General features: G+C 55.4%; 10 protein-coding genes across 10 annotated transcripts; 6 read left to right on the top strand and 4 right to left on the bottom strand.

Annotated features, from left to right (window-relative positions):
• Positions 1–1,167: 1,167 nt before the first annotated feature.
• On the top strand, positions 1,168–2,725 carry SLS55_005007 (uncharacterized protein; the record flags this gene model as incomplete). Its single annotated transcript, XM_066776458.1, has 2 exons — positions 1,168–1,172; positions 1,471–2,725. 2 exons carry the CDS (start codon positions 1,168–1,170, stop codon positions 2,723–2,725), a joined length of 1,260 nt encoding a protein of 419 aa, XP_066634339.1.
• A 1,166-nt stretch (positions 2,726–3,891) lies between these two features.
• Positions 3,892–4,688, top strand: SLS55_005008 (uncharacterized protein; the record flags this gene model as incomplete). Its single annotated transcript, XM_066776459.1, has 2 exons — positions 3,892–3,899; positions 3,953–4,688. The coding sequence occupies 2 exons, from the start codon at positions 3,892–3,894 to the stop codon at positions 4,686–4,688; spliced, it is 744 nt and encodes a 247-aa protein (XP_066634340.1).
• Positions 4,689–4,851: 163 nt separating this feature from the next.
• On the top strand, positions 4,852–5,424 carry SLS55_005009 (uncharacterized protein; the record flags this gene model as incomplete). The annotated part of the gene is made up of 2 exons (XM_066776460.1): positions 4,852–4,858; positions 4,973–5,424. The coding sequence occupies 2 exons, from the start codon at positions 4,852–4,854 to the stop codon at positions 5,422–5,424; spliced, it is 459 nt and encodes a 152-aa protein (XP_066634341.1).
• An 843-nt stretch (positions 5,425–6,267) lies between these two features.
• Positions 6,268–7,026, top strand: SLS55_005010 (uncharacterized protein; the record flags this gene model as incomplete). Its single annotated transcript, XM_066776461.1, has 2 exons — positions 6,268–6,271; positions 6,422–7,026. 2 exons carry the CDS (start codon positions 6,268–6,270, stop codon positions 7,024–7,026), a joined length of 609 nt encoding a protein of 202 aa, XP_066634342.1.
• A 4,044-nt stretch (positions 7,027–11,070) lies between these two features.
• SLS55_005011 (uncharacterized protein) lies at positions 11,071–14,529 on the top strand (the record flags this gene model as incomplete). The annotated part of the gene is made up of 2 exons (XM_066776462.1): positions 11,071–13,818; positions 14,059–14,529. 2 exons carry the CDS (start codon positions 11,071–11,073, stop codon positions 14,527–14,529), a joined length of 3,219 nt encoding a protein of 1,072 aa, XP_066634343.1.
• A 4,096-nt stretch (positions 14,530–18,625) lies between these two features.
• On the bottom strand, positions 18,626–19,579 carry SLS55_005012 (uncharacterized protein; the record flags this gene model as incomplete). Its single annotated transcript, XM_066776463.1, has 1 exon — positions 18,626–19,579. One exon carries the CDS (start codon positions 19,577–19,579, stop codon positions 18,626–18,628), a length of 954 nt encoding a protein of 317 aa, XP_066634344.1.
• A 762-nt stretch (positions 19,580–20,341) lies between these two features.
• SLS55_005013 (uncharacterized protein) lies at positions 20,342–21,601 on the top strand (the record flags this gene model as incomplete). Its single annotated transcript, XM_066776464.1, has 1 exon — positions 20,342–21,601. One exon carries the CDS (start codon positions 20,342–20,344, stop codon positions 21,599–21,601), a length of 1,260 nt encoding a protein of 419 aa, XP_066634345.1.
• A 189-nt stretch (positions 21,602–21,790) lies between these two features.
• Positions 21,791–22,931, bottom strand: SLS55_005014 (uncharacterized protein; the record flags this gene model as incomplete). Its single annotated transcript, XM_066776465.1, has 3 exons — positions 21,791–22,640; positions 22,861–22,867; positions 22,928–22,931. The coding sequence occupies 3 exons, from the start codon at positions 22,929–22,931 to the stop codon at positions 21,791–21,793; spliced, it is 861 nt and encodes a 286-aa protein (XP_066634346.1).
• Positions 22,932–23,934: 1,003 nt separating this feature from the next.
• Positions 23,935–24,654, bottom strand: SLS55_005015 (uncharacterized protein; the record flags this gene model as incomplete). Its single annotated transcript, XM_066776466.1, has 1 exon — positions 23,935–24,654. The coding sequence occupies one exon, from the start codon at positions 24,652–24,654 to the stop codon at positions 23,935–23,937; it is 720 nt and encodes a 239-aa protein (XP_066634347.1).
• A 1,077-nt stretch (positions 24,655–25,731) lies between these two features.
• SLS55_005016 (uncharacterized protein) lies at positions 25,732–26,232 on the bottom strand (the record flags this gene model as incomplete). The annotated part of the gene is made up of 1 exon (XM_066776467.1): positions 25,732–26,232. A coding segment is annotated over one exon (501 nt), but the record flags the coding sequence as incomplete, so codon positions are not given.
• Positions 26,233–27,906: the final 1,674 nt, after the last annotated feature.

Below are 27,906 nucleotides of genomic sequence, written 5' to 3' on the forward strand. Positions count from 1 at the left end.
TAACTGCTGCCTGGCCGTCTCTCCACCCACACAGACAGCCCTGTTCAGCAAACCTTCTGCCTTGATCGGTAAGCAACGGGTCAAACACGAGGCTGAGGCACTGTTCCGACCAATCACTTTTCCCGAAGACGCACGAGCTCGCTATCAGCTCCCTGTTCTGGGAACACAACCGCGCGCTGCGAGATTGCAAAGCACGTGCTTGTGCATGATGCAGCTGTTGCAGTAGCCCGGCCGGTAAACAGATAGTACTCTCCGGTTCATCGTTACCCGTCGATAGCCTCAAAGCAGCATAAAAGGACGCCGCCAGATCTCCGAAGATTAGCATCCCTCTCGATCCAATTGCCCTCCCTTGTCGCGAGTTACCCTTATGCCCAGCTGCTTGTGTTGCCCAGGTATCATGAAGAGACTATGGAGGCTGAGAAGCTCAGGCAGACGAGGAAACCCTCGTAAGTACCCCGCTCCCCGATTTCGTGCTTCAACTAACTTTTCAAAGAGGCTTCCACGCCACCAGTTGCACAAGATGATGGCAATGAATCGGTTCAGCCCCCTGTGTCCGATCGTCACGATGTACCAGATTCACCCACCGTGTCGGAAAACCCCGACGTGTTGCATAATCCTCGTAAATCCACTCATCGTTCCAGATGCAGCTTCGACTAACTTTCAAAGCGTCGACGCCAGCTGCGCAAGATCTTGGCGTGTCCGATCGGCCAGATGTGTCGGTTTCACCCCCCGTGTCGAACCAGGATGCAACTGATCACCCCAACGTATCGGATCCACCCGCCACGTCGGAACATTCTCAGGTTTTGGATCCATCGGACCAATCCACCTCAAGTCTGGATCAACCCAGTTTGTTGGACGAACTTATAAAGAAGATGGTAATGAGCGATTTTGATAAGAAGAGATTCTTGCCAGTGGACCGCCTTAATCAGATCCTTTCCCGGGAAAGAATTGTAGAAGCGCTGCCTGGAGCAACACCGAAGCTGATCGATTACATAAGCCGTGATGCAAAGAAGGTTTTTGCTACAGTGCTCCGGGCAACGAAGAAGTCCGACAGAAGACTCACAAGGATCATGGACGACTTCCTCAAAAACAGTTTCCACGACGACCTTTTGCTCATTGGAAATGATCCGGAGTGTGTAAGTACGGGGAAATCCACGTGTACTCATCATGCCGTCTTCAACGTACTCCATAACACACGTCAGTGGGGTGCTGCATCTGTTCAGGACTTCTTCGACTTCCGATGGGCATTTTTGGCCCCTGTATTCGAAGAGTCTCCCTTCCGACATGACCTTGCTCCCAGCGTCATCCTACCCTTCGAATGGATGGACCAAGACGGTACCAAACCCCAGGTTGGGGCGTTCAGCAGAGTGCAAAAAGCTAGGATACATGAGAGCCACCAAAAGATACTTCCAACGGTATGCTCCCCTCCGAAACCTTTTTGAATGCGTGCCAACTGAAGATTTCTCAGAGTGGAAAAGGACTTACCGTTGCCATCAAAGAATTGCAACCGTCGGCAGAGATGGACTACCCAGATCCCAAGACCGCCTGGGAGCTGGAGCTAAGTGCGCTGGATGGTACCAGCAGACACAAGCACGACCACTTGACCAGCGCCATTGCAGCATTCCAGAAGAATGGCAGGTATTACTTTGTTTTTGAATGGGCCGATGGAGGCAGCCTTCAAGAGTTCTGGGAGAATAACAAGGAGCCGATTCTGAGTGCAGCGCTCATCCAGGACGTCCTCGAACAGCTGCATGGCCTGGCAGATGCACTTGTCTGCCTGCATGGACGCGGGACCGGCAGCGAGAAATTCCTCGAATCTAATCCCGGCGATGACGCTGGCCACTGGCGTCATGGAGACCTGAAGCCTGCCAACATTCTGCGGTTCAAGTGTGCCAATCTGAATCCACAAAAGCAGGTGGGCACGCTCCAGATTGCGGACCTCGGGCTGGCGAGACGGCACACAGTGGCGACACGAAACCGAGTAGAGCCGACGAGCATGAGGTACGGAACTGTAATGTACGAAGGACCCGAGGCCCATCCGATGAACGCAAAGTCGAGACCCAGGAGCCGCCTGTACGATGTCTGGTCAATGGGATGCATCATGCTGGAGTTCACCATCTGGCTGCTTTACGGCCACAAAGGGCTGAGAGCGTTTCACGACCAAACACTCGATACATCACGGATCGAGGACGGCATGCACCAAGACTTGATAGGGACGAATTTCTACCTGGTCAAGCAAGACCGGGTTGAAGTCAATGACATCGCTGCATACTGGATGACAGAGATACAAAAAACGGACCCGGAGTTCAACAACGGCCAGAAGACGGCTCTCAGCGACTTACTCAACCTTGTCAAGACGAAATTGCTTGTAATCGAGAGCGATGGAAATGGCAACGAAGATGAGGCCATGTCCAATGACGAGATCAAGACTCATCGTCGCGCCACAGCTTCAGAGCTTGAGAAAGAGCTGCTCGAGATGAAAACCAAAGGCGAACTGGACCGTGGGTACTTGTTTACGGGAAGGAACCGAGACAACGTCGTGGCTCCGAACAAGCCAAAATCACCCATCCAGCTTCTGACGGTACCTCATGGGCGTGGGCTCGGTATACAGGGGCATCAGAGCTCACCAACGGAGTCCGCTTACTACGAAGAGACGCGCATTGAAGTTCCAGTTCGAACTTTGCAAAACGAATACACGCATGTACGTCGCGATGGCGATGACTAGTCGCGTTACCTGCCACCCCAATCCAATGTAACCCGCTTTAGACTAATACTATTTCTTTACTTACGTGTAACCAGACCCTCAATGATGCTTGGACGTTCATCGTCGATAATGATTTTGCACTTGGTACATTTCGCAACATCAACTCAAATCGTCCTTTCTCCTCTCCGTTAACCACCAAGACCCTCTGCAAGCGTTGCCGAGAGTTGAGTTTCTCGCAGCCTTGTTTAAATCTAGAAGATAGCGTGACCAGGCTGTCCGAGAAGGCTCAAAGTTGCGATATCTGTCGCCTCTTGTCCCGGGCGTGCACCCGCCTTGGAATAAGCGGGCAGATTCACTTACATAGGGACAGCTCAACCTTGAGATTGAGGGGTTTCAAACACCCCATACTGTCGATTTGTCGAGGCCCAGACATTTCGGACTCTTTGCAGGATATCCAAGTTGGCTTCCCGACTCTACCGCCGGAGACAAGCGAGACTCGTCTCAAGCTCATCCGCCACTGGCTGCAACACTGCAACGACCGTCACAAATGTCACCCGAAGCAGCCCGGCTATCTACCATCAAGAGTCATTGACGTGGGATCTGACAAAGTTTCGGGATTAATGCGCCTGTTGGAAAGGCCGGGCCAGGGCGGGAAGTACATTGCATTATCTCACCGCTGGGGCGACAAGGCCAAGAATCGGTCTTTCTCCACAAGGCGGTCCAATCTCCACGAACGTATGAGAAGTATCGAAATGGCTGATCTTCCGCCCACCTTCCAGGACGCCGTCAGGGTCACAAGGGAACTCGGGATCCAGTACCTCTGGATCGATTCGATCTGCATCATCCAAGGGCCTGACGGGGACTGGGACGAGCAAGCAAAGTGCATGGAAGACGTCTTCAGCTCTGCATACTGTGTGGTGGCCGCGACACGAGCGTCTGGAACCGCGGATGGCTTCTTGAAGACTCCAACCCCACGTGACTTCGTGACCCTTTCGGATGGCTCAGGAAACTGTTTTTACGTCTGTGAAGCAATCGATGACTTCGAAAAGCACGTTTCTGCAGCGGAGCTCAATACACGGGGTTGGGTGTACCAAGAAAGAGCTCTGGCACGGCGAACAATACACTTTACAAAGGAGCAGACATATTGGGAGTGCGGACACGGCGTTCGCTGCGAGACACTCACGAAGATGGCAAAGTACGTCACCCGAGACCCGCCATGCCCTCAGGAAGCTCACATGCGCACAGCAGCAAAGCAGCACTCTTCGGAGACCCCGATTTCCCCAACTTCGCAATGAACCAATCAAAGGGCGGCATTATCATCTTTTTCGAGAACTTCTACAAGCAATATTCAAGGCTTGCGCTGTCAGTAAGCACGGACAGACCCGTTGCCATCGCAGGGCTAGAGATCAGATTGATCCGGGCTCTCGGGGTTCACGGAGGGTTCGGAATCTTCGACAGCCACAGACCTGGGCTCGACAGCTACTTGGGGCGAAGCCTATTATGGACGCGCGGTCCTGGTGTTGAGTCCATGGTCAGGATCGACTTCAGATTGGGGAGCGAAGTGCCTTCATGGTCCTGGATGGCGTACGAGGGAGCAATTGATTATCTGAACATTCCCTTCAATGAGGTTGCTTGGGAGAAGGACCAGCTCAAATCCCCCTGGGATCAGAAGCTCTCCCAGCAATCGTCGTGGCACACGGCCGATCGAGGAGCCAAAGCAAAGCTTACAGCCCAAGCGCGTGCGTTTTCGGAATCAGCGGATGGCGAAATTGTTTACGATTTAGGAGGTCGGCCAGTCGGACAAGAGCTGAAGTGCGTCGTGATCGGCAGCTCCAAGCTCGAAACCACAACGGAACAGAAGACGCACTACGTGCTCATCATTGGAAAGCGGGGAGGAAACGATTGGGAGCGGGTTGGAGCTGGAGTTTTAATGGGGAAGGATATTGCTTTTGCGGATAGCGGTTTGGCTGTTTCGATTTCCTAAAGCACGATCTCGCCACTCATTAATTTCAACTCAGATTAAAAAGCATGGTCAACCCAACTCCTTGATATGTTTGATTTCTCGGTTGACAGTACAAGAAACGCTTGAAAAGGATGAGCCCGGCATATGGCGGCCGAGTCGAACTTAAAAATAGTACCCTTCTCCGATGGTCCGTTGATCTCCTCGTATTCGAGCCATGACGCACGAATCCTCGTGTTACAGGCATTTCCCCGCCTCGCCACTCGTAAACAAACAGGATCGTCGCTCTCTTATTTCTACACATAAAGCAACGCAACTCAATCCGTTCCCATCTTTCCGTATCATCAACCATCTTTCCATCATGCAGTTCAAGCGCCTCCTCGCCAACACGGCTCTTCTCAGCGCCTCGGCCGTGATGGCACAGTCGGCGCCCGACCCCAACGTCGACGTCTCCGTCTTCGAGCTGCGTGCCTTCTCCAACAAAACCGCAATCGACGGCAAGCCCATCGTCGCCAAGAACGGCTTCCTCGCCGTCGGCACCACTTCCGAAGCCAACTGCACCGGCGACAACGCGGGCTACGACTCTACCACCTACACCCAATTCCTCATCGGGCTGACGACGTACAACCCGGACGGTGATTCGCAGACAAGTAAGCAACCCGATCTCTCCGCAGACTGGCCCGGTTTCATGCACTGGCATACTCTTGCCGCTGCCCCCGATCCCCCACATCACCATCCCCACAACCACCACCCCGACTAAACCCACCCACCCACCCCTTAGTCTTCGTCGGCACCGCCGGCCAAAACCTGCAAGTCGCCGAGCCGGGGCGGCCCCCGGCCGAGGACCAGGTCCCCACCGGCTTCCGGCAGATCGTGCACTGGGACGACAAGCTGCTGCAGTTCCGCGGCGCCGGCTTCCAGGCATGCCCCCGGTCGAATTTCGACGAGTGGATCGTGTCGGTGCAGCCGGGCGCGCTGCCGACGGCGCCCGAGTGCAACATCTTCGATGTCGTGATTGTGCCCAAGGATGCGGCGACGGCGCCGGGGTGTACGTATGCGTGAGAGAGGGGTAGGGAAGGGTGGGGTGGGAAGGGAGGGAGGTGGCGGTTTGTGGCGTCTGCCTGTTGAGAGCGATGTTTGAGACGTTTTTGGATTTTTAAGCCTCGAGATTTGGAAAGAAGACGGTTTATTCAACGGCCAGCATCGCGGCGGATGGGTGTTCTCGAATGAGTAGACAAAGAATGCCACGCACTGTCTTAGAGAGGCCACGCTACCGCCGGCCGACGCGGTCATATATCAGTACCTCCAAGACCTGTGCATTGTGCAGCCGGTCTATCTACACCTTTTTATACCCCATTCAGGCTTTCGCAAGCCATTCTCCCCATTCAACAATGTTTTCTTCGTCGGGCACAGCTTCGTATCCGCTTGGGTCTACAACACAGGCGACGGGCTGGTCCTCATTTATTTATTTTTACCTACAAGCGCCTGTGCATGAGAGTCTCTATTTTGCAACTCGCTGTAAATCGTAAGCCTCCAATCAGCTCGGGGAACGCCTCCTGTTGCGCGCAGGATTTTCCAAGAGTGTCATGATGCGGGTTACCCGATGGGTTTACGGCACGTGTCCGCGGCTTTCCCCTTTCGAAATCCCTCCACATGCATGAATACTGATCGGTGCGCAAGCTGATGCGCACCTTTTCAGCCCCGCCTTTCACGTGGAGTAAGATCAGCCTCGTTACACTTCTACTGAAGACTGGCAGCTGCTCTCGTGGCATCTTCACTCCACTCTACCCTTCTCATGGATCCCGTCACAATCACCGGCCTCGTTGCAAGTGTCTCTCAACTGTTGGAGTATACCGGAAAGATTGTCAAGTACGTCAACAATGTGAAGAATGCGCCCGCCGAACGCAATCAGATCACCAAGGAATGCGGCAGCCTTGTCGGGCAGTTGAGCGATCTGAGGTCACGAGCGGAGACAACAGACCCGAGCGATGCTTGGTTCAATGGACTTCACAGTCTAGCCAGCGACGACGGGCCGCTTGAGCAGTACAAGGAGCTGTTAGAAAAGATCGCTGCCACGCTCAAACCTGCAAAAGGGATGAAGAAGTACGGCAAGATGATGCTATGGCCACTTTCGAAGCAAGACACTCAAGACGCGCTTTCGCACATCCATCGACTGCAGACTCTGATTGCCGCCGCGCTTGCTCAAGACCACTTTAGCTTATCGCTGGCTATCAAGCACAAGCTGGACGAAGTCTCCTCCACCCACACCGGTAAAGAATTTCGCTGTCTGTTTTGCGCGATGGTGCTGATCTGTGAGAAGACCTCAGACGGCAACAAATCCTGGACTGGGTCTCGCCCATGACTTTTGCGTCAAAGCAACAAGACCATCTTCGTCGCCGACAGCCCGGGACCGGAACCTGGTTTTTGAGTGAGCCGTTATTCCAGGAGTGGCTTTCCGGTCAGCCAACTATACTGTGGTGTCCAGGCATCCCTGCCGTAGGCAAAACAATCTTAGCGTAAGGCCTACGATTACGATACTTGGCGTGTGCTCACACAATACAGATCCGTCATAATCGACCACTTGGAGACCAAGACTGAGGGTGACAACGCTCACGTAGTGTACCTGTACTTCAACTACAAGGAACAGAACGAACAAACAGCACTGAGCCTTGTCAGGAGCCTCCTGAGGCAGGTTGTTGAAAAGCAGAGCCAGGTGTCCGTCCGGCTGAGCAGCCTCTACGATCACTTCATCAAAAAACAGAAACAGCCATCGATCGGTGAATGGACAGAGGTCCTCATCAAGGAAGCTGCTAGCTTGGACGTCCTCTACATTGTAATTGACGCCTTCGACGAGTCTTCGGAAATGACTCGAGCTCGACCAGACCTTGTGCAAGAGCTCCGCAAGATCGTTGAAACTTCAGGAGCGCAGCTCTTAATCACCGCCCGACCAATGCGACAGGCCGAAATTGATCCAAACAAGACAAAGACGTTGGAGATTCATGCAAGCGTGGCGGATATGCGACTTTATCTTAAAGCCCAGATCGATTGCGAGGAGCGGCTGTCGCGCATCATAAGACCTGACCCGACACTACGGGAGCGCATCGTTGAAACCATTGTCTCGAAGGCGAACGGTATGTTCCTTGCAGCAAACTTGCATCTCGCCTCGCTTGCTTCGAAGAACAATCTCGCCAAAGTCCGGAAATGCCTTGACACCATCCCGGAAGATCTGGACGACATATACAACGAAGCCATGTTCCGCATCGAGCAGCAGAACAAGGACGATCTGCAGCTCGCCGAAAGGGTCCTGGCTTGGATCACGTATGCATACCGGCCACTGAGGCTCCGTGAGCTATGCCAAGCCCTGGCCATTGAGTCGGAAGAAGACACTCTGGACTCGGAAGCCATGCCAGATGCAATGACACTGGTTGATATCTGCGCTGGTCTGGTCACGATTGATGAAACAAGCAGAGTCATCAGATTGGTCCATTATACCACCCAGGACTACTTCTACCGCAGGCGGATGACCCGTTTTCCAGACACGCAAAAGTACATCACAAGTACTTGCCTCAGCTATCTTCTCTTGCAAGATTTCCGCAATGGCTGCAGCTCCTCACGGAAAGAGCTGAACGCCCGCCGAAATCAATTCCCATTCCTTGATTATGCTGCATCTCGCTGGGCCAGTCACTTTCGCCATGCTGCAGCGGACGGATGTGTGGACAATGATCTCCACAACAGCGCCATTAGCTTGCTTGTAAACAAGCCTTCCTTTGCGAGTGCTTGTCAAGCTAAGTATTGGGAGGAAAAGCATTTCTTTAGTTCTCGAGTACCTGGCGCATCCAGTCCGCTTCACTTCGCCATTACACATGGCCTATCGAGGATAGCAGAGGTGCTGGTCGAGAAAACATCGGACGTGAATACCCTGGATCCACATTTCCGCTCACCTCTTGAGGCAGCGGTAGTCCTAAACGATCAGTTGGTCATCCACGCACTCCTTAAAGCAGGAGCGGTCGCCCACCGCACAAATCTTCGTGGAAATACCATCCTTTACGACGCTATATGTCGGAACTCCACACCGGCGGTAGAGTTGCTGCTTCGGGAAGCTAAAAACGTTGGTATAAAGACTACACTTTGGCATGCCACATTGAAGTCAGCGATAAGGAGCCAAAATCTCAGCGCTATCAAGGTTCTCCAAGATATTGTTGATGCTGATATCAGTGTCAGTACGTTACTTCACAGACTCCTCAGCGATGCAGCTACAGCGAACGAGCTGAAAGCATGTAGACTGGAAGGCATGCCTGACTCTGCCAATGTGTATCACTTGGATACCGCGGCATTTCGTCCAATCATTTTTGGTCCTGGCGAAGCACAAGACGACAAGGCTGTCGTTTTTGCTCGAGTCACAGATAGTCTAATACTGTTCTCCACGACACTGCTGCAAGGCTTCGATGGTATCATTTTAAACGAACTCGCCAACTCGTCAGCCTTGATACTTCCCGCCGGCGAAGAAGGTGTTGCACAAATAGGACTAGCCCTGGAAGATCGAATTGGAGGATTGCCATTTGTGCTCACAGAGGAAATGGCTAAAAGCGGCGCCACCAGCTTCCTGTCCGCCGGTTTACTTCCTTCACTTCCGGGAAGTGTAGATGCACCGTTCAGGCTAATGCGCAGACTCTCCGATTATCCGAATGAAATCTGGTGCACGAAATTCTCGAATAACGGCACAAAACTTGCAATCGCGGGCAAATTTGGCGGTATATTCATCTATGATACAGACACATACGCTGTGTCACAACGCCTGTACGAATCGGAAGGTCGTGATACGCACAGCATCTCCTGGAGCCCGGACGACTCGAGAATACTGGCGACATATGATAATTATGCTCCTTGCATATGGGACGTTGAGGTAGACTCCACTCTTTCAAACTTGATATACGTATCTGATCCACCAGCCAGAAATCAGCCCCGGTCACCCTTCTTGACGTAGATTTACCAACCGACTGTGCACCTGGGTCACCACCCACCCCTCAGCTGTCATTCTCGGATCTATGGATCCGAATCACAGCCTGAGTTCGTTGAGCGAAACAAGGCCCGTTCTCGAGGTTTGGAATGAAGACTACCAGACGCACGATCTCACGCTCAGTAACGACGGCCGTTTGCTTGTTGTGATAACGGAGGATGGTATTCACACGTATGACATGGAAACGAAATGCAAGATCAATGAGTGGATCATTGATGAAGCCCGGTTGTTAAGCGTGGACGTGACTAAGGACTCTCGACATATGCTTCTAAGCAACGGTGGAAGGGATGAGTCTGATTGTTGTTGAAATTGAGACCGGCGAAGTAATGAGACTGTTTCATGGTCCGATATTAGGGGACTCCGTTATATGCAGTACTTTTGGCGACGCAAACGACGAATACGTTGCGAGTGGAAGTGAAGGTACGTATCCTGTTGTCAAAACCAAGATTCAACTCTAATGTACAAAGACGGCCGGGTGTTTGTTTGGGATCGCGAATCGAGGCTCCTAGCAATACTCAAGCACTCGTCGAAGGATGCAGTGTCTGATGTCTCGTGGCATCCCAAAGATCCCACGATATTCGCTTCTGGTGGCGATGATGGATGCCTTTGCATGTAAGAAAGTGTACCATCGTTTTGAAACGCCTATGTCTGACGCCGAAATCAGTTGGAAGATGTCGAAATAAAAAAAAAGAGCGGATGGGCTTCTACTAGACGTCGGCTTCAAGCTGCACGCGGCCCTCAGGCAGCAAGGACGTCCTTGGTCATGCCTCAAACTCTCTCGACTATGTCAGCAGTACTGCCAGTCGCAGCAACTTTGAAGGCTCCATGGTTCAGCCGTACGTGGGTTTTACAAGAGGCAGTTGTCTCGGCAGAGAATGCAGTCTTGGTTTGCGGCTTGATCCGGGTCAAGTGGATGGATTCGATTGAATTGAAGTTGAGATGAAGAGCCGGCCGTTAGCTTGGCCTGTGAGACGGGTGGGGCGGCAGACGGCAGACGGCAGACCCTGGTGTCCCCAGCTCTGTGGCGCGGGCCGGAGCTGGAAGCGGGCGAGCTGAGGATCGTGGCTGAAGAGCCGGTGCATCCTGAGGAAGCTGTCTACCTACTCGAAGCGGCGGGCGGAAATCAGTGCAACGGGCGGCGTATCGGGGGGGATGCCGGTGCAGATTGCGGGCGGTGCGTGGGATCGGGAATCGAGAAAACGGTGCATTAGCGCGGCCAATTGGGCGTAGCAGCGCCAGGGTTTAGGCCGCCGTCTCGGTTGTGTGACGCGCAGCCACGAGCGCAAGCTCCGTCTCCCAATCTTTACATACGCGCCTGTCCCGCTTCCTCCTTTGCCGCTGCGCCGCCCGCCTTCTCCATGCTGGATCTGGGCCGACCACACCTTCGCCATGGCTGAACGACTCCGGAACCGGGAGATGACGAGCTATTTCGCCGCCGTCGGAATCAATGTCGACGACACCGGCCAGCTGCGCGCTCCGTCGCTCCCCTCGGAACCCACCCTGTGCGACGACGCCGTCCTCAACGCCCTCGCCCAGACGGGCGCGCTGCGGCTGCAATGCGACCTCGCCTTCGTGTCGCTGATCGGGCAGAAGTGGCAGTACATCATCGCCGAGGCGTCGGCCAGCCTGCCCTACCGCCGCGCGCAGCTCAGGCCCTCCGACCGCATGTGCATGGGATTCACCGCCATCCCCAGCGAGATGGCCATCTGCCTGAACACGCTCAAGTGCTTCACCGACCCCACCGGCCGCTTCTCCATCGACGACGGCAACACCGAGGCCGACGCCACGCGCTACCGCATCCGCGATCTGCGCGCCGACGACATGTTCTGCGCCCGTCCCTATGTCACCGGCTGGCCGCACATCCGCGCCTACCTGGAAGTCCCGCTCAAGACCTGCACCGGCCTCGTCATCGGCTCCTACTGCGTCATCGACCGGAATCTGCGCGACGACTTCGGCGACAGCGCCATGCCCGTCATGACCGAGGTCGCCCAGAACATCATGGACCATCTCGAGCTGCTCAAGGTGAAGCAGCAGTGCGAGCGCGCCGAGCGCCTGGTCCGCGGTCTCAGTGTCTTTGTGGCTGGCTGCTCGAGCCTGCACGACTTGCCGCGAGACGGCAGCGACCACACGCCGCCGTACGCTGTTCCGCTGGCTGACGGCGCCTTGAGTGTAGACAGCAGCCAGTCGCCGGCACGCGAGCCAAGTCCCGGCTCGTCTGACACTCCCGGAAGGACGGACGTGTTCTCCACCGGCTCTGGCCTTGCGACCCCGCTGAGCTCCATCCCGGACGTGGATCCGCTGGATCTTCGCGGCGATCCGCTAGATCCTGCCCCTGCTCCGCCGAGCCCGTCGCCGCCAGCTGCACCGCATGATGCCAAAATGGCCTTTGCTCGCGCGGCGAACCTCATCCGCGAGGCCACTTCCATCGAGGGCATCGTCTTCCTGGACGCCTGCCCAACCGGCTTCGGCGCACTCCACACCACTTCCAGCCGACACCCATCACGCGACGCGTCCGCGCCGCCCACGAACATCGAAGCCGGGCCCATGTGTGAGATCCTGGGTTCGTCCACGGGCCCCCGCACCGCGCCCATCACCGGAAGCTTCAAAGTGCCCGAGCCGCTCCTCCAGCGCCTCCTCCGCAACAATTCGCGGGGCCGTCTGATCTATGCCGACGCAAACGGGCCCATCTCGCCTTGGACCAAAGCCACCGACGACCTCCGGTACAACATCAAACGATCAATGTTCGAGCAGCAGGCCTCCAGGAACGACATCGAACAGCTGCTCAGCATCGTGCCGCAGGCGTGCTCGGTTCTGTTCCTCCCTCTGTGGGACTACACCAAAGGGACCTGGTACGCGGCTGCGGTTGGCTGGACGACAGACCCCAGCCGGTCGTTTGAAGAAACGGACATGACGTACATCTCGGCCTTCAGCAACTCCGTCATGGCCGAGGTGGCGCGGCTGGACGCCCTTGTGACCAGCACCGCCAAGGGCGACTTCATCTCCTCCATCAGCCACGAGTTCCGCTCCCCGCTGCACGGCATCATGGCCACCACCGAGCTCCTGGAGGACGTCTCCCAGGATCCCGACCAGAGGCAGCTGACCGGCATGATCAGGTCGTGCGCATCCACTCTCATTGACACGACCAACCATCTCCTGGACTTTGCCAAGATAAACAAACTCGTCAGAAAGGGTCCGTCGCAACAAAGCCGGCCTCACATGGGCCGCACCCCGTCTTCGGAACAGTCGGTCCTGGACCATGGGTCAGACGGGAACATGACGCTATCGTCGGTCGTGGATCTCGCGCGACTCGTGGAGGAGGTGGTGGAGGGCGCCTTCATCGGGAATGTTTCGCAAACAGCCATCAATTCACGCGACGGCCTGGCCGCCGCGCCTACGGTCCTTGTCACCGTGGACATCGAGAAACGAGATGGGTGGAGCCTGCGCACGGAACCCGGAGCCTGGCGGCGGATAGTGATGAACATCTTTGGGAATGCCCTCAAATACACGGCACGCGGGACGGTTGCAGTATCTCTCAAGACAATCCAGTCCGATTCACGCCGCACAGACATCTGCTTTTCCGTGACTGACACAGGCTGCGGCATGAGTGCCGACTACCTCAAGCGACAGCTGTTCACGCCGTATTCGCAGGCGAACTCTCTCTCCGCCGGCGTAGGCTTGGGTCTGAGCATCGTGCAGCACCTGGTGAAGGAGCTGGGCGGCACCGTCCATGTCGAAAGCACGCTTGGTGTCGGCACGATGATGAAGGTCACCGTCCCGACCACCGACACCGGCGGACTGATCAATGCACCGGACAAAGCACCAACTGACCCCGACGACGAAGCCATCAAAGTCCTCCGCGGGAAATCTGTAGCCGCCCTCGAACTCGGTGCCTCCGCGAGCACGCTGTCGCCCAGCCAGACACTGCTCCCAGCCTTCACGGCCATGGCCAAAACTTGGCTGGGCGTCGATGTGCTCGCCACGGATGAGGTCCAGTGGATGCGGGACCGCAGAGCGGCGCATGTGCCGCTGATCGTGCTGTGCAAATCCACCCCAGATGCTAATGAGAAGCAAAAGGCTTTGTTACAAAATGCGACACTCCTCGTCCAGCCGTTCGGTCCGAGAAAGCTTGCTTGGACGGTTGCGAGAGCTTTCACACGTCACTCAGGTCGCGAGTCCAATACAGCGCCAAGTGGTCCGCTGGCACGAACAGAGAAAAGCGGTGGCGGGAGAAGAACAGACGAAGGAGACCCATCAAAACCCACTGATTTAGCTCAATCAGTAGGAAATCTTTCAATAGCTCCTACGTTGCCAGTCAACTCCTCCAAGGCAATAAAACCCACCCACCGAAACGCAAGCCCCCCACCACCACCAATGAAGGCGCCGACAAAGGCGCCAGCGAAGACAACAACGCCACCAACGACGACCGCCACGGAAGCGCGTCGACCCCACGTCCTCGCCGTCGACGACAACGGCGTCAACCTCAAGATCCTCACCACGTCCATGGCCAAGATGAACTGCACCTTCGAGACGGCGACCAACGGCCTCGAGGCGGTCCAGGCCTTCAAGGCCGCCACCGCCCGCCCGTTCGACTACGTCTTCATGGACATCTCCATGCCCATCATGGACGGCTTCGAGGCCACCCGCGCCATCCGCGCCCACGAGCAGAGCAGGCCGCCGCTCGCCGCCTTCCCCCGCGCCTTGGTCGTCGCCCTCACCGGCCTGGGCGCGACTAGCAGCCAGAAGGAGGCCTTCTCCAGCGGCGTCGATATCTACCTGACGAAGCCCGTGCCGTTGAAGAAGCTGAAGGAACTTGTGCTTGGGACGGGGAAGGCCGGAGACGTCCGGTAATGGTTTGCTTTTTTTTCTTTCTTTCTGTGATGCTGTGCAGGGTGCTTCCCCTGCCAGCCGGGCTTGCGGTTTGTTTGGGCGTTGGGGAAATACATACCATGGGAGTGAACGCTTAGATATCCTTTCGTTATCTCTTTTCTTCCCTTCAAGGGAAAAAGCTCTTGAGAAAGATATATGATGAGAAGGTGGAGAATGTATGGATCAACAGGCTTCATTGATGTGACTTGGTATACCTGGCGGGATAAGGTTGGGAAGGTTAAAGTCGGTGTCCTCGTCATTGTCATGATTACTTGCGCTGGAAATACTGCTGGAATGACGGAGTACATGCAAACATAAGTTAAGGGCTTCTGGCTGGTGTGCACAAAGTCGTCGTGGAGGAGCACGGGGAAGTGGCGAAGATTCGCTGGGCAAGTGCGGCGTGCGGGGGTTCTGATTGGCTGAATCTACCATATCTTTTCAGAACAATAATTTCCGAGTAACTTCCAGTGCTGTCCGTGTGCGCGTCTATGACTTCCCTAAGCTCCTCTTCCGGGCTCTTGTAGATTGCGAAATCCCCTACCAATATCCTGCCCTTGTACTCAAATACATTGTGTTCTTCGCGGTTCTTCTGATGCAACAGAGCGGCAGCCAGTTTCATATTGTCATAGCCTCCCAGATGTGGGAGTGTTGCAAAACTGTCGAACTCCACCGCACTACCACTGCCGTCCGAATCATCACCCGCTTCCGTCATCTTAGCTAGCTTGCCCGCTGAACGAATGGTAACGGCACATCCCTGCTCAATCACTACGGCCTTCGAGAGCTTGGTCACGGCATAGCTCCCACGCAGCCCTCCATCTTCGAGAACATCGGCCCACTGAACCCTCGTTCCCGTGGTAAGGCTCCACCGATAAGCGGCTGTTTGTCTGTCCATCATAAATGATTTCGATGCCCAGAGAAATCCCTGGGCTTGCATTCTCCGCCCACTTCCGAAGATAATCTCGCTTGGTATTATCTTAAGCAGTGCGAAGAACTTTCTCATACGATCCTCTGGATCTTGTGTCTCTAGAATGGGGCCCACCTCCAAATTCAGTAATCCAGTAATAACGACGGCTTCATCTCTTGCCTTTAAAGTTGTTCGTATCCTAAGCATACGGTGAATGTGCCTCAGCTCGAGCGTTCTACTCTCTCTAGGCACACCAGATGGGATATGAGACGAATGGAGAAGTCGGAGAAGCTTATTTCCTAGAGTTTGTTTAATTCGTCGGAGCTGGGGATGGAACAATCCAGAGCATACCGGGAGTCGGAGCTAGGCTATTTTTCAATTTGTGCTATTTCACTACTCTTACGTTTCAGCTATCGTAGATAGAAACGCTCGGTCCAGGCCCAAGTTGGAGTAGATGGTTCAATTTCGATTAAAGAAGTCAAGTCCCAGCGTTAAAGTCAGGCCAGTACAATCCCTCATCGTTGAGTGCATCTTCCAAGAACTGCAGATCAAGCATAGGCTGTTCCAAGAGCCTCTGCAACGATGGCTCGGCTAACGCCATGCCCACCGTCGTTGTCCCCGCCGGAGAAGTCCAGCCGATGCTCGACACGGGTTCGGGAACGCCCGAGGCGTTCGGTCCGTCCGGAGCTCGCGAGGATAACCTCCTCTGGAGGTAGGCAGTCAAGGCTGGTTTCATGACATCGACATGGTTACAGTACTCCTGGGCAACGCAACTACCGGCTTCCCTCAGCTGGGCGAGAAGTCGAGCTGCTTCCTCAAAAGAGTCGTGGTCACTGCAACTATCCTTGGTCTCCAGCAGGCTTGAGATGGCGAGGATGGTAAGAGATGAAAACAGGTATTGTGTGAACAGGCAGTCAAAGGTGCCAAAGGAGCCATCTATCCAGGACTGCATGAGAAGTCGAAGGGAGTGTCTCGCGCATCGTATAGACGCTTCTGCAAGTGCCGAGGCGCTTGCGGGAACTGGCGGCCCGGACAAGGACGACGACGTCCTCAACGGCGATTCGGCAACTTGAGTCCGCAAGGTGTGCAATAGTATAGGGCGCGTGGCTAGGATGACGCACTAAACGGCAGTCAGTCGTAGGTAGTCCTGCACAAAGGGTGAGGTTGTATGCCGACCTGATTGAATGCGAGGTGAAGCGAGACTGTCTTCAGGTCATGGGTCTTCTCGGATGAATGGTCGATTTGTAGGTGAGGAGGTAGCTCTTCGACCCATGCCTGAAGGTCTTGTAGTGATTTGTGAACACGGGTCGACAGATTTTCGCCATGGCTCTGTTTGTGCAGGCTGTAGACGGAGCGGATGATCTTTGTGAGAAGGCTTGCCAGCCTGATATTGGCAATATGATAAGCCGAACCGGCGAAGTCATTGGCCAATTGACCAACCGAAGTTTCCGAGGGCAAGTCTACCCCAATGTCATCATCCTGTATTGCGGGCGGATGGCCCAACTTGGATGCCCACATTCGGTCGAAGATGTAGGCGGTCCAAAACAGTCGTTTCCTGTGCTCTCGAGTGCCCGGATCAGGAAGTTGGGATTCCGGGACATTCAAGTGAAGGCCAGCGACGATGGCAGAGCGCATGGCTGTGCCTGCCAAGATATAGGCACTGTACCGCCGGTGGAGAACCATGGAGTAAAAGGACTGCGCAGCATCAGTCTGCATAGTTGAATTACGAACCAGGTCAAGTTGAGCGACTTACGAGGATGAGAAGGAGCTCTATGGAGTCTGTGCGGGGTAGTTCATCGAGAAGACCAAGCACTTTTGACGCCTGTGAAAAGAAGGTTATCCCGGGGAAGGACTGGCTTCCGATAGACCTTGTCGAGCACAGCTCTCCTACCGCGAACAGGGCCCAGAATTTGCTGCGGAGTAGTGGATGGCCCCATGCTGGATCTCGAATACTTTGTTCCAGGTTCTCCATGACCGAGCTCGGGCGAACAATGCAATAGCAGCAAGCGACGTACTTCAAAGCGGCTCCGATCAAGAGCCGCGCGCGGGAGGGGTTGGGCCACGCCACTTCCGACATTGCGAAATTCATCAGCGGCTCGTCTGTCACGTAGCTGATGCGTAGTGGATGCGTGGGTTCAGGAGCTTGAGGGTCGGAGATGACCTGACGGAATCGGGTGGCAAATGCAGCGTCGGCGGCTTCGCCGATGAGAATTGGGGTGCGGAAGACATTGGCACTGTCAAACCATGGCTTGGCTGGATTCAATACCGGGTCGCCAAGGCTACCTGGGCCGGACGGAGGTGGCGTCTCTTGGCCAACGTTCGGCGTGGCTGTCGCGGAAATGTTTTGACGCTTGAGCCGCTCAATCTCCTCGTGCAAGCCGTCAATGAAGCTGCTCATTGCCAGTCAGCCCACATGACATTACACTAGACACAGCTTTGATTCGCTCACCTCTGCTTGACTTTCACCTGTTTGTTTCGCCGCGGATATGAGCATTCGGGCTCTTTCTGGGCTTGCCGGCAGTTTTGGCAAGGGAATCCTCCGGAACACTTGACTTTCCTCGCATGGCAACGACGGCAGCTACGGGTAAACTATCAATTAACCAGGCTTCATGTTGACGAAGGATAGTCTCACGCGGTCGATTTACTCCTGAGCCCGAGACGATGGGCCTCGCGCGACACGGCTTCGGTGTCTGCGGCCTCAGAGACCGTCGCCATGTTGCCGCGCAGTGACTGGATACGGGAAAACGGGGTGGAATGCCGAGTCCGAATGGGTTGGGCCTGAGCGGCCTCGGCTTATATACCGCCGGCGGGATAATCGAAGAAACCGCCGTGCCGCTTGCCCCGATTGGGTCATGGCTTCGGTGTAGGGGCTCGGAATCCCGAACTCCATCCCACTCCCGCCGCGTGCCACCCACCTGTCCGCGGCACATCCTTTTCCCCGCTCGTTTTCCCCATGAATTCTTCCATCGTAACACCGTAGTAGCAGCGGGAGGATGGGCCTTTCTCTCCGCAAATGCACCTAAGCAAACGTACTTCCTAAGATTGAACACCTAAGCTAGGGAGTCCCTTGTTTCAGGGCGCTAAGGCTCTGAACTGCAGCATCTTGCACAATTCCCATCCTTGCCTCCGGCTCTCCGAAGTACGGGTTGCGCCGTAACACTGAGGCCTGACCGATTACATTGTGCGAATTGTCTGAGACGCAATCGCATCCATGTGCTCCTCGTCTGTTCCACAGCAGCCGCCTAGAACCATCAGTCTGGGCAACAACTCCTGTAGTTCAGGATGGTGTCCAGCAAGCTCCACGGGATCTCCACGATCCAGACTGTCGCTGTTGTCCAGCTCCGCATGGCTCTTTGCACTTGCATTCGTTCTGATTACACCAATCCTCCGTCGAATTCCGAGATCCATGGCTCCAAGGGCTGCTTTGAAGTGCAAGGGATGAGCGCAGTTGATGCCGAAGTAAGCAGCGTATCCGTCAGTAACGGTGTCGACCTCTGCGATCGCCTCGGATAATGACCGTCCGTTCAGCAACCGTCCATCCGTCTCTACGGGGAATGACACGGTGATTGGTAGCCCGAATTCCTGCGCTAGCTGGATGGCAGCGATGGCTTCTGCCGTCTCTGTGATGGTCGCGATGCCGAGCATGTCGGCACCAGAGTCGGAGAGTGCCTTGACTTGATCATACAAGCCATCGCGCGCCGACTCGACGGTGATGACGTTTGTCTTGTACGCGTCTGCCAACGGACCAAGGATCCCGCTGATGACCACCGGGGAATCTGCCGTCTCAAGCTCCTCTCGGAGCGCCTTCAGCAGGTCAACCGCGGCAGAACAGGTGTAGGCAACTTTCTGGACGGGAAAACCAAGCCTCTCGATCCAAGGCCGCGAAGCTCGCCAGGTAGGAGTCCCGAGCACTATCCCAGTCTTATGCTTGATTGCCACCTTGATATAAGCAGCGTACAATTCGTGCAGCACCGTTCTGCCGTTTTCGCTGTCCAGGACCGGAAAGGCAGCGAACTCGGGAAGGTCGAAGCCGTACTTGAAAAGGAGCGTCGTCTCGAGGCCGCCATCGGAGAGAAACGGCTTGGTGGATCTCAGTTGGGGTAGGTTGTCTCTGTACTTCGCAGCCATTTCGTCGAATCTTGTCCGCTCTTTGCCGCCGCAGTCTGGAAATTCTCGAGATAACGTATCGTCGCAACGGCGCCTTGGAGTGGCAGACTGGTCACTTTTAGGTCCTAAGCGGAGAAATATTTCGGCCTTTTGAGCATCTACGCCGAAACCATGGCCCAATAAAACAAGCCCCATTGTTAATCTCGGCGCTTTTGCCCATTCTACCGCCCGCGTTGTGAGAAAGCCGAGGCTACCCAGGTTAACTGTGGACTCGAAATGCTCCCTCGTTTCCACTTATTTAGTCACTGGGACAGCGACAAGATGGCAACCGCAGGCACCGAGGCGGGCGGAAGCAGCTTTTTCGTCGTGTGGAAAGGTAGGGATGGAGGAAGGCAGGTAGTCACGGCGCCCTGGAAGACGGCTGCAGCTTGGGCGTCCTCACCAGCACGAGTCTAATCGAATTGACTACGGAGTGGTTGGCCGGTGATGGAATCTGTACTTTTCACCGAGGTGCGTGCGCAATTCTAGCATCTCGTACTGACTTAGTCTACGTACTAGGTTTTCGGTGTTGTGTGCAGGCCGCCGATAAAATACAGGGTTTTTCGTTATAATTCCTATAAATATTCATGTATGTTATGAATCTACAATCTCGCGAGTGCTAAAAGACTGGCAATTCTCCTTTCCAAACCTTTTATATCCCCTGTTCGACAACCTTTCCATCGTCAAACCTGGAAAATTACAGTCGGCTTCAGCACAGATACCTGTTTGTCATCGTTTACAACAATGGACTACGCTCATCAGTCGAACCACCTACGGTTCAGCCAGGCCACCAAGGCAGCGGCCAGCACTTGCGTTCGGAATCTCTCGAATTGGGCCCCCGCCGTCATGGAGATCCGAAACTGGCCGGAGTACGAACCACAGCCACTACGGGCGCTCTCGACTTTCGCCAACCAGATGGGCATCGACAAGCTCTTTTACAAAGACGAAAGCATGAGATTCGGCACGAGCCTCGGGTCCTTTAAGGCGCTCGGCGCACCTTACGCCGTCTACCGGATCCTGGCGGACGAGGTCTATTCCCGCACGGGGGTGCGTCCGTCGTCGACCGAGCTGCGTTCCGGCCTGTACCGCGACGTCACCCAGCGCGTCACGGTCTGCGTCGCCACGGACGGAAACCAGGGACGGGGCCTTGCATACGGCGCCAGCATCTTCGGTTGCCGGTGCGTCGACTACATCCACAAGCACGTCAGCGCCGGCCGCGCGGAGGCCATGTGCAGGTTGGGAGCCGTGGTCATCCGCGTCGACGGCGAGTACGAGGCTTCGGTCGAACGAGCAAAGGAAGACGCCCGCATCAACGGCTGGTATTTCGTCAGCAGCACTTCTTGGACCGACTTCGACGAGGCCACGCCCCAGAGCGTCATGAACGCCTATATGGTGGTGGTTGAGGAGGCGGTCGATATGGTACCGGACTTATCCTCGATCACCCACGTTTTCGTGTGCGGCGGAGTAGGAAGCATCGCCGCGGCCGTGTTCCTAGGCTTCCTTACACGCCTTCAAGATGCCTCCTCCACTACTACTCTGCCTCGTTTCGTCGTCGTGGAACCTTCCGAGGCCGACTGCCTTTTCCAGAGCGCCAGACGAGGCGAGCTGTCCTCTTCGAAAGGCAGCCTCCACACCCTGATGGCCGGGTTGGCGTGCCGCACCCCGTCGCCCGCCGCGTGGAAACTTCTCTCGTGGCTGGCCAGCGACTTCGTTGCCGTTCCCGACTCGGCCGCCGTGGACGGGATGAGGGCTTTGGCGAACGTCGGACTCGGAGGCGATGTCCCCATCGTGTGCGGGGAGTCCTCGGCCGCGAGCATGGGAGCCTTGCTAAGAGTCGGCAACGATTCGTCGTTCCGCGAGCAGTTGGGCCTCGATCACGACAGTCAGGTCATGCTGTTCGGACTCGAGGGCGCGACGGATCCGGACATTTACGAGGAACTGGTCGGCGTGCCGCCGGAGGCTGTCTTTGAAGCGCAGAAGAAATTCGTCGAGAGTTATGAGTGAACTATCTTATACATTTCTACATACTAGTATCTGTCAACGTGTCGTTCAAAAAGTAGAAAGTACTGTGGTAGACTAATAAGGGTGGGCTGTAGTTCTGCTTCCTCGTGGGCAGGCAGTGAATTCTGTCCGTACGGCTCTGCCGCCCGTAAGGCTCGTTAGCCCTTACGGTGCTTTCTTCCGTGCGGGTTTTCAGTCCTTAGGGTCATAAAGCCCTTGTGCCCTGAGTTCGTAACACCTCTCCTTCATAGCGCGGTAGTGGGCGGCAAACTCCTCACACACCTTCCAGATGCGCCTCCGATTCACCACGCCCAGCCAGGTCTTCTCCACGAAGAGCCGCGGTTGCGTCGTTTCCCGGAGCCAAAGGAATAGATTCTTGCAGTCAGTCCCGCGGATGGCGTCTGTGTCGTTGACGATGTTGTGCATCTCGGGAAACCAGGGCATGGCGCGTACGATCTGGAGTTTCCACACGGCGTCACTGTCGTGCAATGCGGCGTCGACATATGCAGAGGCTTCGCCAAGTGCGACCAGGGACTCGGAGTCGAGCCGGGTGTGGATGTTGTCGAGTAGGTGCGGAGGAAGACTGCTGAAGGGGTCATTTGAAATCCTCGGCTCAGCGTGCTTGGTCGGATGTGGGACCGCGCTTTTTCGTCGATGGTCCATGGCGATGCGTTTGCGGAGTGATTCTTCAAGGCCACGCACAGGCGGGGTGGGGTGGGAGACGAAAAACTTGGTTGCGCAGTCAGAAGAAACGTCCCCGGTAAGACGTGCAGAGCACAGCGCGCATACCTCTTCACCGGGGAAGCTTTCCCAGAATCGCGCTTTGCCGTCCTTCCTCCGCGGTCTCGGGGTGAGGTCGCCGTAGTCCAACGACAGAGCCTGGACGGACGGCTCGGTGGTGAGGTCGCGCATGGTTCTGAAGAGGATTTCCATGTCTACGTGTGGGGGGTCTCCCATTGCGGCGAGGACGTCGATGAACAGCGCATAGCAGCATTGGTGGAAGGGAAATGCGCGGATGGGGTCGTTGCGATGGCCGTAGTAACTGCTTTCAAACCCGTGAGTCGGACGGCGCGTGGACGCAGAGAAACATCGATAGTGACCTCGTCTTATCATGGAAATGCTCCCAGAGACCTTGGATTCAGTCAGCCTGGCTCGCGGAAAGGAGCGAAGGAAAGACTTACCAATGCTGTTCCGGGCCATGAAAGTGCCCTGTTTCACGGTGAGCTGCAAAGACGTGGGCGGGGAGAATGCCGGGACCATACCTCAGCTCTGCCGACAACATCTCGCAGTGACACGGGGGTGGCCCTGGAAGCTTAGTGCTGTGCTGACGCATGGCAGAGGGCAACTTACCCGCTTTCATGGTCGGGTTCGGCGCTGAGTTGGAGGATGTAGAATCTGCGGAGCCAACCAAGATTTGTTCTGCTGAGCAGCTCTGGGCTGTATCGGGAGTGGCAGGTGGTGGAGTGGCCCGGCTTCTTCACGCCTTGTCGGCAGTGCTGTCACGGCGCCTCATCCAGCCGGGGGTCCGATACCATGTTCTCATGGCCCAGGCTCTGTCGGGTGAAGTGGACGCCGCAGAAGGCGCAGTACGTGTTGAAATCGGTCTGCGACTCGGGCTCCATTAGGGGCATTGAGGACCAGCCGATGCTAGCGCAGAGCGGCGGATCTGTGAGAATAAATATGTGAGGAGGGGCTGCGTGATTATTTGGCGCGCACATGGTACTGGGATCCACTGGAGATGCAGGGACGTGTGGAGAGCGGGGATGAGTGGCAAAGTGGGCCCATGTCTGTCTATCACAGTGCTACTAACTGTCCGCCATGGATATTGTGATTGGAGTACCGACCTCTCGCCTCGCATTTTACTTTCCCATCAGCATCCACGGTGGAGCTCGCCAATCTCGGACCGCTGAGTTAAGATACGCCACGGCTTAGGGTGGCAACGCAGGGACCAACCCTGTGGGCCCTGAGAAGGCGACAGCAGCCTCCTGAACTGCGGGAAGTGAGACAGGCGGGCAGGTAGTGATGTTCATAAGAAAACAGACAGCGGAGCCAACATCGACCGGGAACCGATCTGCGTGCCAACTTGCGGATCGAAAAAAACCACGGACATCGTTCCATGCTGACAACGCTCCACCGGCGCCATCTCATTCGGTCGTAGCGGCTGTGTCCATCCCGGACGTCGCAAAACCAGTTGCAGTTGCTTCTTCTTCTTTCCATGGCGCAGATGGAACCACCGATGAGGACGCGACTCCACCGATGATGATATCGACTCCATCGCCTCTTGGCGCCGACGTTTCACGCATCGAATTGCTTTACCTCCCAGGAATGGCCAGCAATCAGCTGCTAGGAGAGGGTGTTCTGGGCCTGGACTGTTGCTTGTGCACGAAGGGGATGCCGATATCGCCAGTGGCGGTTATGCCGTCGCCGTCGATGTCGGCGCCGCGGCTGTCGTCGTCGTTTGAGTTACCGCTGCCCGTCGAAGGAACGCGGACCCGTCGTTTCGTTAGAGGCTCATCGAATACATCATCATCATAATCGTCGTCATCGTCGCCGTCGGCTGCGTCGTCGGCTTCTTCAGCGCGGAGAGTGGCGAGCTGGCGGCGCAGCGCTTGCTCCTCCATGGTCAATTCCAAGAAAGCGTCCATCTGCGCAGAGCTGGGGAGGAAGGCGGGGCGGGCAGTGAGAGTGAAGATGCCGTTGTCGGCGCCGGTGCTGTTGCTGCTACTCGGCTGCTCGGGGTGGAAGTGGCCGCAGAGCTCGAAGGCGGCATGGCTGGGGTCGGCGTAGGCAGTGCGGAGGCGGGCGTGGAAGCGGAAGACGGAGCCGGGCCGGGCCGCCGCTTGCCAGAGCTCGTCGAAGAAGACGCTGGAGTCGTGGGGGTGCACGAGGAGGAGCAGCTGCAGCCCGATGAGGCTCTCTGGCGCGTGTCCGGTTAGCTGGAAGACGCTGGGCGAGATGTGTACGACGGTCGTGTTTCGCGTGAGCGCACAGTGCAGGTCGCGAAGAGCGCTGGATATGATGCGGTCGAAGCCTCGCCCAGCCGATTGGTGCGTCATGGGAGCCTGCACGCGGCAGTACGGGGGTGCGGGAGTGGAGGACGGGGAAGTGGACAGGGGGGGTTGCATGTAAGCAATTGGGGATTGCAAACTTATGTACACCACGACGCCACGTCCTTCGACCCGCTGAGACTGCATTTTTGTGGCTGGGTGCGGTGCCACAGTGCAGGTCTGGTCTGGACCGCGCAGGTGACAAAGGTCGGAAATGGCCCCGACAACGCGCCACCGCAGACAAACTCCAACCTCTTCTTTACACGGCATATCAGAGGCAAGCTGACTGCTAGAAGCTACAGGTTGGGAGATGGTGTACTTAAGCCTCTTACAACGTCCTTTTGACCCGAGATGACCTCTCCTCGGACTTCCAGGACGTGTCTTCCCTTCGCAGCTGGAACGGATTGCTTGCGCACGATCATGCTCAGCCACACTTTCGGTATTACAGCGGCTGAAATATTGCATCGTTTGCTAGGATGGAAGCAAGAGACAGAGAAAGAAGACGGTTGTGCCTTTTTGTTAGCAAGAATAAGGCCTTAGAGAAGCTGGTGACGTCGGAAAGGATGTTGGGAGAGCTAAACCCAATTTAGTGGCTGCTTAAGCGGCTTTGCCGGGAGATGGCTATGTCTTTGCAACTACTGAGCACCGTTAATAGCCTTGTGGCTTCTGGATGGCCAAAAAGGACTGATGCATCATACAGGTTTTAACTGAACCACGCGTCGGGAGATCTCAATCGTAAGGTCCGGCAGAGTGAGTAAGAATATCGGATGACACTGTTTCTGGCTGCAGGGACCATGCAGTGGAGCTACTACGAGGAACACTACTTGAAGATCTTCGGCCACGGCCCCTCGAGATTCTCCTCCATGTCCAGGTCATAGTAGCCCCGTGGCGCGCGCTCGACCAAATCCCTGGCGACGACAGCCAACGCCCGCCCGTTGATTGTGCGATCGCTCAAGATGCGAAGAAGGCACTGCGCCGCGTCATCCTCGTTCGCCAGTGGAATATCATTCGCGTCGAGAATCTCGAGAAGCGGGGGAGGGAGGAGTGCGGTCTTGATAAACCTGAATCAAGCACGGGATTTTGCAGTCAGCATGCAGGCTGCGAGAGAGGAATGCTCGAGGTATGGGGAACGTACGAAGGACAAATCGTATTCACCCTTGTGCCATGCGCGCTGACGCTTTCCCGAAGGGTCCGCATCAGCCCGCGCACCGCCCATTTGCTGGTAGCGTATTGACAAAAGTTTGAGCTGTCCATGTACGACGCGATCGATCCCTGGAAGACCAAGCTCGTCTTTGGAGGCGATTCGCTGCCTTTGTCAGCACTGGTGGCATATTGCCGGCGGAAGCAGTGGAGCGCCAGCTTGGTCGTGTAGAGCACGCCCTTGAAGTTGACATCGATAGTTGTGAGGGACGGCTTGGAGGGTTCGTCTTGTGTGTCGTGTTCGGTGGCGAAGACTTCGTCAGAGGGATTGATGCCGGCATTTGCCACGACAACATGGACGAGCTTTGTCGGGGAGAAGGAGCGTGCTGCGTTAAAGAGAGCGACCTGGTCGTCCCATTTCGTGACATCGCACTTGGCGAACTCCACCTGGCTATATTGCCGTTATCTACAGGTAGCCTTGTCTGCTCGGAATACTCACTTGGGAAACTCTCTAACCAGCCGGTCGGCTTTTTGAGAGTCAATGTCGCCAATGACGACGTAAGCGCTACACTTTAGATTAGCACGCCGTGCCATGTGCCCTCTTTGTGCCGTTACCATACCCTGCGCTTGCAAGAGCCCTGACATAGGCTTCTCCGATTCCTTGTGCTCCTGCCTACGTGGTCAGCGAAGTAGGTGGGTGGTCAGGCTGTGTATTTACCGCCAGTGACTATCGCAGTCTTCCCGCGAATTGCACTGGAGTCGAAGTCCGTGCTGCAGTCTACCAGTGGAGAGGCCATGGTGTCCGTGGGAAAGGGATTTCCAATTTTGCGTATGGTGTGTAGAGTGGTTAGACTGTTCTTTATATGTTCGCAGCGTGGGGTCTCGGACTTCCCCGCACAAAATTCCGTGCTGCATTGCTCTGCGCCACTACTTAGCGCGTGCCCATGGCAGCTGTTGTGCCTCCCCAATTCATGCGCAGACCTGCATGGCTATAGAGCCAAACTGCTTACTAAAGCGCTGTGTTGAACCAACTCCGCATTGTGAACCGCTCTTGCATTGTCAGATTATGTCAGTTATTTCCATTTGACAATCAGATTGGTCGCCACATCGTTGCACGCCGAAAGCCAGCTAACTCCGCCTTGCATTGCAGCTGCTCTCGAAAAGAGACGTCAGCTGGTGCTGCTCCTGCGCCCCCAACTTACCGACCATCTCCGCAACCTTTTAGACTTCCGTGCTAAAGCTCACGAGCAACCGTGTGCTGCACTACCGTGTGTACACCGTCCACGCCCGAGATCACCACTCGACCACCTACAATCATCCATTCCCTCACTTAAACACAGTATAAACACACCGATCCGCCGGCTCCTTCCTTACAACCCTCGCCACAACCTCTACACACCCCCGCGACCCATCGGAAACGCCAGCCACTCCACCGGCTCTAGCGACCACCAGCCATGCTCCGCCGCCGGATCACACGCCTATATCCTCTTGCCGCGCCATAGCATATACACCTATCCGCCTACGAACGGCGGTGTTACGGACTAACCGTTCGGCGCATTCGGCCACGCGTCGGTTAGCGGCGGCGCCGCGCGGTCGTCGACGTAGCGGAAGCCGAATACCGTCTATAGCTAATACTATAGATACTAAGATAAATACTCTATCGTTACTAAAAGACGAGGTTATAAATCTTATTCCGCGAAAGATAAAGTATTCTAATTTAATTCTAAATAAAAAAAGCCTATCGTATTATAAATAAGATAAAGAAATATAATAATTAAAGATACTTTTTATAGTACTATAAAATTAATTACGTCTCTATAATCTAAAAGTTTATAGCGCTATAAAAAGTATTTAGTTTTTACTTACTTTAAGTCTACCGCGACGAAGAAAGATAATATAAGTAAAGAAATAATACTATTAATTATAATATTATTATATAAGTAGGGTTAGGGTTAGGGTTAGGGTTAGGGTTAGGGTTAGGGTTAGGGTTAGGGTTAGGGTTAGGGTTAGGGTTAGGGTTAGGGTTAGGGTTAGGGTTAGGGTTAGGGTTAGGGTTAGGGTTAGGGTTAGGGTTAGGGTTAGGGTTAGGGTTAGGGTTAGGGTTAGGGTTAGGGTTAGGGT

The sequence above is a fragment of the Diplodia seriata genome (genome assembly GCF_021436955.1).
Source record: "Diplodia seriata strain FDS-637 chromosome Unknown scaffold_4, whole genome shotgun sequence".
NCBI classification, from domain to species: domain Eukaryota; kingdom Fungi; phylum Ascomycota; class Dothideomycetes; order Botryosphaeriales; family Botryosphaeriaceae; genus Diplodia; species Diplodia seriata.